The sequence below is a fragment of the Lonchura striata genome, chromosome 11 (assembly GCF_046129695.1).
Source record: "Lonchura striata isolate bLonStr1 chromosome 11, bLonStr1.mat, whole genome shotgun sequence".
NCBI lineage: Eukaryota > Metazoa > Chordata > Aves > Passeriformes > Estrildidae > Lonchura > Lonchura striata.
In genome coordinates, this window is record NC_134613.1 from 16,431,871 (window position 1) to 16,440,870 (window position 9,000).

The 9,000-nt window shown below is 43.5% G+C and overlaps 1 protein-coding gene across 1 annotated transcript; it reads left to right on the plus strand.

Moving 5' to 3' along the window:
• The first annotated feature begins 3,792 nt into the window (after positions 1–3,792).
• On the plus strand, positions 3,793–5,878 carry BCL2A1 (BCL2 related protein A1). The gene is made up of 2 exons (XM_021537384.2): positions 3,793–4,277; positions 5,746–5,878. The coding sequence occupies exons 1-2, from the start codon at positions 3,858–3,860 to the stop codon at positions 5,848–5,850; spliced, it is 525 nt and encodes a 174-aa protein (XP_021393059.1). The 5' UTR covers positions 3,793–3,857; the 3' UTR covers positions 5,851–5,878.
• Positions 5,879–9,000: the final 3,122 nt, after the last annotated feature.

Genomic DNA, 9,000 nt, shown 5'->3' on the forward strand with positions numbered 1-9,000 from the left:
CAACAGGTCCATGTCCTTCCTGGGCTGGAGATCCCAGAGATGGACACAGCACTGCAGTGGGGACCCAAGGGGGAGAATCCCTTCCTCTCTCTGCTGCCCACGCTGCTTTGGCAGCAGCCCAGGGCTTCGGGAAACACCACATCACTTATTAACTCGGTTCATTAGGCGGGCTGCGTCCCAGTGCCACAGGATTTCAGGTGTTTGCTGCAGAGAGAGCCCAAAATCAGGGATGCGCGGCACAGCTCCCCGGGGCTGCAGCGCGGCCGGCTGCGACTAGATGTCAGCACTCCACTGGGCAAGCGGCGCCAGCGCAGCACAGCTGCAAATAAAGGCCAAAAACCTGCCCAGGACCGGCACCAGGGCTGTGCAGAACAGCTGCAAAGCTGCAAGTGAGCCGAGCGTTTCTTTCGCAGTGAAATCCTATACCACCACCCTCCTCCCCCACAAAAAAATAAAATAAAATAAAAAAATCACCCCGGTGCAGACCTCAAAAAGAGAAGAAAAAGAGGGAAAAAGAAAATCTTCAATCATTTTCTGTTCTTCCAGACAAACAAACAAACAAACAAACAAAAAAAAAAATCACAGTTCCCTCAATCACCTGGAACTCTGGCAAGGCAGATGCAGCACGGATAGCTCAGCAAAGCTTTTGTTCTTTGGCTTGGTTTTGTCTCGAATGTGATAACATCGTCTCTCACAAGTCAGTTTTATGAGGATCTGTCAACTCAGTCCCCATCTGTTCTGGAAAAATAAGCCTTTTCGGGTTAGAGTAGGATGTGGATTCAAATCCACAGGACGCAGATTTAAATCAAAGCATCTGAAGCCCCTTCCAATTGCCAAGTAGTTGCATTTGAGCTTCCCTGTCAAGCCAGTTTCTGTTTCAAGCTTTTTATTAACAATTAACAATTAAGTATATCCAGCAAAGAGGAAAACAAGGAAGAAGCAGTGCAGTGTATGAGAATGCAGTTTATGCAGCACTGGGGAGACAGAGCAGGCAGGAAACAAAGTAGAGTTTCATTAATTCAGAGGTATTCACTTACAACTACAAAATGAGAATAAAGTCTGCTTGAAGCAAGCAAGACACTGCCTAATGTAGAAAATGAGAATCAAAGCATTAGAGTGGCATGATGCAAGAGATCACAAAGCTGATTTCTTAGAGTGTTCAGAGTTGACCATTATCAACTTGTGTGTGTATATACATAAACTGTCACTGCTACTGAACATCCAACACTTGGAACCCTGAACTGCACACTATTGAAAACTTTGAAGGAGAGAAATCTGGGGCATTTTCAACAGCTCCATCCTGAGCTCTGGTCACCAGTGTCACAGCTGGCTGTTAGAGATCTCTGCTCAGAGCTGCCACTCCATTCTGGGAGCTGAGCTCTCAGCTTCACCTCAGAGTCCCTTCAGAAATCAAGAGTAAGTAGCAGCATTTGCACTGAAATTGCCAAGGTATTACATTGATTTCTTTCAATAATGGTGACATATTCATAATCTTATTTCATCACTCTTCTCAGAATCCTAAACACACCACTAATGAAGAAACAGCTGCATATGTTTGTGCTCTGCTACTGTCAATGATGAAAACAAAACTGGTCTCCTTAGTATTGTTCACTGTTCTCATATTCAATTATTATATTCTCAGAGAATACCAAAGACTTTTCATCAATCAATTACTAAGAAATTCAGGAGTGATCTGTAATTTCACAGACTGTGCTATATTGGAAGAGGATTCTTGTGATGTCTGCTCTAGTACCTCTCTCAGCACTGTTTACAGCAAGCATCTGACAGGAGGGGAGCTGGCTGGGTGAGCAACGACTTTCCGCTGCAACAAAAATTCCTGTCCAGTTGGAAAGGGATTGTTACATCCTTTATTTTTTTTTTTTTCTTTTTTCTCCCCCATTTGCATTCCTCATAAAATGATAGCATTTTGCTCAAATCACTGAGCATAACAAAGGCAAAGTCAGCCTGGCAGCTCTGCCAAAGCAACAGCTGCAGGTACTGGATAGGAAACACCTCTGAACTTTCAAAATGAGCTTTGGTAAGAACATGAGTGTATGAAAGAAGGGTGATCCAGCTTCCCATGCCCAGCTCATTCCCAGTCCTGGCATCACATCCTTCCCTGGGGGTAACATCTAACACTGGAGTTTTTCAGCCTGCACTCCTTCTGAAACACATTCTCTTCCAAAGGTGAACACAACACAAGACCCTCTCTCTTTGCTTCCAAGAGAAAGTGAGGGAAATGATCCTGAAGTGCTGGATGCTGTGCTGTGCTGGCTCCAGCTCGAGGTTTTGAGCCCTGCTGTGACGGAAGATGACTCTGTCGGTCTCGGCCAGACTCACCACGTACAGAAATAACCTGAGCAGGAAGTGGAAACTACCCTCAACTAGTCAATGGGTTTCTGCAAAAACTGTGATGTCAGAGCAGCAGCACAAGCATTTTGGGAGGCTGGCTAGGGTTAGCCGTGTGTGACACCAGAGCTGTTTCACAATCCAGACAGGTTTTCCCCAGTGCAATTAGGTGCCAGTGCTATTCTGACATCTGAGACTGCAGCTCTGCTCCTCTTCCATACGTCTGAGCATCAGGGAGTGCCAGGACTGGAAACAGGCTCACAGCCACTCCTGGGACAAAGAAAAGCTGTTGGTGTGTTGGTGCTGCAAGTGCCTTTTGCTTTCAAAGAAGGAAGAGCAGTGAAAGAAAGGTGGGTAAGAAGTAGAAGGATAAAGAGAGAAGGAGAAAGAGAGGGATCTGCAGACATCAAACTGCTTTCTGCTCTTTGAAGCCTTTGCAATGGGGTGAAGTTCTCTATGGACATGTCATGGCACTTTAGCAAGATCAGATTGCCTCAGGAGAAGAAGTTTGTAAAGACCTGGATACATACCCTGCCTCTTCTCCCAAAAATAACAGCTTGACAGAAAATTTGAATCTAAGAGCAGTTGTAGGTACCATGATATTTCTTTTCTACCTGTTCTAAAAGATTCAGGTGGTATCACACATCACTGGCCCCATATTTTCCATCCCATGTTCTGACATGCTGCCTACATTAGCATTGTCTATCATACTTATAACAGCTTTTACAGCAGAGCTCTCCATGGGGGAAAGAAATCTTTGAAGCTTCTCATCCAGATCTTCAAAGAAGGACCTTGAGGATCACTCAGAGAGAGTGTGGGAAAGACTGGAACAGGCATAATGCTATAAAGCTGACTTTCCCCTTTGTCCATCCAGCATTGTACCACTGTTGTGCTCCCACTTTTTGCACTTCTGTAAAACTCCCTGAGTAGTGAAGAAAATGTATTGATTCTTCCATCCTATTGGGAATGTCTACCAGTTTATTCACAAAGTTGTGACCAGAAATAACCCATAAACCTGTAATACAGATTGCAGCCTCAACCCTGGCAGTGAGGAGATTGGACTGGGGGTGCTGGGCATCTGCATCTCCAGCAGCATGCACTTCTTGTGTTTCAAGCCAAATGCCTAACCTTTGCTATGATACACCATTCTTGGAATTTTGCAAGCCAAATGCCAAACCTTTGCTAGCGGTATGTAGCAAAAGTCCCTAGAAAATGCCAAGTTATGCTGCTAAAGAATGTGGTAAAATCTGGTCGACTTTAGTTGCGGAATCACACCATTTGGAGAAATAAGTCACTCAAGACATAAACGGAGACACTCTTTCTTTCATTTCCTCTGTGACATATTCCCCAATGCATACCATTAAGTCACTACCTTTTACAGGAAATTCTGTGGTAAAACCAGAAAGATTCCATCAAAACCGATGAAACAAAGCCGCATGCGTGCCCTGTGGCTGCTCACTGCCGACCCTGACTGCGAGCAGTGAACTGCTCTCTGCATTTTGTATTGAATGGAAACTGCTGAGTTCTATTACGTTTATTACTTAGCCCAGGACTATCTGCAGTATGTGCTCCAGGAATCACACCTCGGACCAGCCCAGACCCGGGTTGCTCATGTCTTGAGAACCATGGCATCCTCTCTGCAAGACCAAACGGAGGAGGCTGTCAGGCCACTCCTGGACAGGATTGACATCAGCTCTGTAGCTGTTGCCAAGAGAATTTTCAATGGAGTCATGGATGAAAAGTTTGCTGATGGAAATACTAACTGGGGACGAATTATGACCATCTTTACGTTTGGAGGTCTTCTCACCAAGAAGCTTCAAGAGCATGGGGTTCAGCTGACTGCAGAGGAGAAGGAGGAGATCTCTTATTTCATCACAGAGTACATCATAAACAACAAAGCCGAATGGATTGATGCAAATGGTGGCTGGGTGAGTTTCTCATTTTCCACCAAAGTCTACATTAGGAGATTTCATTAATTATTGCTATAAACACTGTCAAAATAATTTTATTAAGGGTTTCATTTGGTGGTTTATTATTTGGTATCTGGAATGTCTCATTGAGACTTACAGTGAGAGCTTTGCTTCTGCTTTAGACAGAACAGTGATAAAAGACAACTTTACTTTTGAAAGGCACTTCCTAATTTTGAATTGACAGGATCATACCATAATTCAGGTTGAGAATGACCTTAGAAAATCATTTGGTCCAGCCTCCCACTCAAAGCAGGTTAAACCAAAGACACCCTGAAATTTCCATTATTAAATCCAAAATTAAGTGGCATCCTAAGGTCAGCACAGCAATTTTGCTTTCATAGAGAAGTTGGTCCAAAAATACTTAAGTTCAAGGTAAGGAAAGAATACACAGGTGTGATCCTCACAAATGAAGTCAGCGCTATTATTGTTGATTTCAACAAAGCCATTATTTAATCCCCCAAATCAGTTTTACTTACAACAAATGTACTGGTAAGTACAACTGACATTAAGGCTTTTCTGTTTGGACTGAGATAATCCTAGAACTTCCATCTATGAATGGTCGGTGCTGAGAAAAATACTTGTTACTAAGTGGACTGTTTTGCCAAGCTGCTGAAATTCCCATTCTGCCAGTGAAAGGAAATATCCTTTTACTCTGCAAAGTTTCATCGCACTTATATTTTTTTTCCAGTTGGGGGAATCTGAGAATCAGATTCCAGTGTCACAGTGTCAGTTATTTCCTTGGTACTTTTTTCCTTTACTTATATGTAAATGTTACTTTCTCTTTCCACCCCCTCTCATCCCACTTCTCACATATTTCCTACTACTTTACCCCCCCCCCCCCCCCCCAGTTTATTTTCTAGTGTCTTGCTTTTCCTTTTCTTATCTTTTTTTTCCTTTCTGCTTTTTTTAATCCTTCTCTCTCTGTAGCAGCAAAAAAAGGTGATAGTGACTCTTGGCCCCTTGCATTGGATTTACTATAAAGGCTTATCTTTCCATCTCTTTCAAATAGAGTCAATTTAATTTCAGAGAAGTATCAACTCCTGGCAACATTCTGTCATAAGAGGTGGCTCATCATAGTAGAATAAGGAAGCTTAAAGGAAGATATTTCTGGGTGTATTACTACATCAGAAACATAGTACTTGTACCTTCCTGGAAGATGTGGACTTAGATGATAGAGTTCATGTTTGTTTTCTATTTACACAGGGAGGGCACAGCTTTGGCTTGGAGATAAAACAAACATTCAGCAAGGTGCAGCTATTTTAAGCTAGTATTTTTAAAGAGCTATTCATCTTTTGGAGGTAGAGCTCTGAAAAGCTGTCCCTCACTGCACAGTGCTGCAGCACTGTTAATCTGACTCTGAGAGTGGTGTGGTTTCCCTTCATGTTGTTTTTAAGCTGTCCCTAACTGTGTGTGCTCTTTTCCACAGGAAAATGGCTTCCTAACTAAGTTTGAAAGAAGATCACTACTGTCCTTCTCCAGAATTACAGCCCTGTTCATAGCCCTTGTTTCCTTGTTCAGAGAGTACTACTGAAGTAAAAGGATTCATGTGTAATCTAGATATTGCCACAAACTTCACTTCTCAGCTTTCCTCCAAGCAATATCAACAAGAGTATAATTTCCTTCCATAATTTGTTTTTAATTTATTTGTATTTATTTTGACTAAATACAATGTTTAACATGCTATCCTAATTACCAAATCTGAAGATGAGATCCTTCCAAAGGGGAATCTGCACAACATCATGCAGCAATTCAAGTCTTATCTTTCCAGTCAGGATTGCTTTGAGATCATTTTCCACACCCAGACAGCTCTTGGAATCTCTCTTGCATCTCCATGAAAGGACATTGTTTTAGTGAAATACAATCCAATGGGTTAAGAAACAAGTTCTTATGTCATTTGTTTTGTAAATGAAATACTACTGTAATGCATTTTATTGCAATCTCTGTATGAGAAAAAGGGGGGGATTTTTGTGAAGAAAAAAGAAATGGGAACTCCAATATAGAAGTGGGTTGAAGTTACTGACACAGACTAAGCAATTTCTATGAGAAGAACTGTTTGTGGAAGCTAGCAACTTAAAAATGTGCACTCACTTACTGTTATAGCAATGGTATGTGTTTCTGTGCTGTAATTTTTAATAGCTCTCATCTACAATGAATGTTCTTTCATATTTGTATGATGTAGTCATCTGGCTGAATGTTTTTTAAACTAAATGTTTTAAAATAGTCAAATAAAAATATTTTTAAATGAGAAATTTGTGTAAATACACTAATATTTTGAGAAAATACATTAAAATATGTATTTTAAAGCCTTAAGATTGGTCTCATTTTTTCCAGAAAAATTGGAGCATGGGAAAAGATCTGTCTAAGTAAGATAATCTTAAAAGAGTTATCAAAATGCTGCTGGAAAATCCAAGTAGTTTATGGATTTGACCTGAGGTCCATGGATGTCAAGGCTTTCATTTTTTGTAGTACTTTTAAGGCACCATCTAGTAGCTTGCATAAGAAACAGATATCTTGTAGCAAAATAAACGAACTGGATCGGCTCTGATGACAGCAATGAGTGTTTTGGGATACATCATAAAACTCAGCAAATTCATAGATCTTCCAGGCTTTTACAGTCTTGGGCAATTCATGTTTTTACTCAAATTCCATTTGCTTTCCAAAGCTAAACAGTAGTTGTTCAAGAATTCATTGTAGAAGGGTTTTCTTCAGCTGTAGTGATTTTCCACTAGGGAACTAAGTCTGGGTCTAAACACCCTTCTTCTTTTTTTAAATGTGTTGGGAGGTGAACCAAACTGAGCCAGCAGCTTCCTGTGGCACACAACACCACTGTTCCCTGAGACAGATCCTCTAGAAAATCCAGCTTCATCTCAACATAAGACATAAGTTTGCAGTAAGAACAATTGTTTACTGGAACAACCTGCGCAGGGATGTGGTAGAGTTCTCCCTCCCTGGAAATTTTCAGGATACAACTGAACAGGGCACTAGATAATTTCATCTAAGCTCCCTTTTCCAGGAAAGGTTGGACCACATAATCTTTCAATGTCTCTTCCAGCCTGGATTGTTCTGTGATTCCATGGTCTAATTTGGTGGGTTTAACCACAGAACACAAACAGATGTTAATGTTTGTTAGAACATATATTTCTCCCTCTCCCTCCCCTGTATATTATTTAATATACAGGCAGAATTTGTAGCAGGCAGAACTTTGTTGCTGTTGAAAAAAAGATGGCAGCATTCAAAGGGCAAGAGGCAGCTAAAGGAAAATGCCCACCTCCAGAACACATATGGCAGCACCTGTCAGAAATGACATTTTAAAACATGCTATGACTTATGTCTTTATTAGTAGTCTAAGTCTTCATGGTAAGAAAAGTCATTCTTACTCAGTTCCGTTTTGAGCACTACTGCAAGCCCCACACTATAGTGGCTAACACCCATCTATTAATACTACATCCACTTCCTTTTACACTGATCTACTAACCTATTTCATACTCAGAAGAACAATTTTTTAGTTACATACAAAGGATAACTGTGTCTTTTCAGAATGTAGGTGATACAATGATTTTAGGACTTTTCTTCATGGTAAGGGCAGGGTTTAAACAAAAGTCTAGATGGATCATTAACAATCCAGGGGGTTCCAGGTTAACTTCACTGGGAGAAAACCTCCTTTAATCAGTGCAGAGTAAGAAAAGCAGTGATGAGATGTACCACCCCAATTCTAAGCACAGTAAAACACCTGAAAACAGCAAGGCTAAGTTTTATATAATAGTGTCCATGTAACTGTCATGAAGTTATCCATCCATGACACTGAGTAGTGCCAGGTCCTGGGGCAGCGCTGTTTAAGGGATCCTTGGATCTGTCAGGGGAGAACAGTGTGCTGCTTCTGGAGCAAAAGGTGAGGTCAAAGAGCTGCACAGTGGGACAGCTGATGACTTCAACTGAGATGTCATCAAAAGCCACACACATTTATGAAAACAGCTGTTTTCCTACAGAAATGTATTTTTCTGTGCTTAAAACCACAGAATCAGTTAGACTGGACAAAACCTCTGGCATCATCGAGTCCAACCTTTGGTCACCACCTGATCAACTGGACCATGGCACTAAGTGCCACATCCAGTCATGCCTTGAACGCTTCCAGGGACGGTGACTGCACCGCCTGCCCAGGAAGTTCAAGGGGTGCTGGAGCCAGAGCCTCCCTGGGGACACGGCTGGCACATCTCCCCTGTGGGCACAGCTCCTGGGCCGGACAGCGGTGCCCTGAGCCCGGGCACGGCTCCGGGGCCGGACAGCGGTGCCCTGAGCCCGGGCACGGCTCCTGGGCCGGACAGCGGTGACTGCCTGAGCCCGGGCACGGCTCCTGGGCCGGACAGCGGTGTCTGCCTGAGCCCGGGCACGGCTCCTGGGCCGGACAGCGGTGCCCTGAGCCCGGGCACGGCTCCGGGGCCGGACAGCGGTGACTGCCTGAGCCCCAGGCACGGCTCCTGGGCCGGACAGCAGTGACCTGAGCCCGGGCATGGCTCTGGGGCCGGACAGCGGTGCCCTGAGCCCGGGCACGGCTCCTGGGCCGGACAGCGGTGCCCTGAGCCTGCACATGGCTCCGGGGCCGGACAGCGGTGCCCTGAGCCCGGGCACGGCTCCTGGGCCGGACAGCGGTGACTGCCTGAGCCCGGGCACGGCTCCTGGGCCG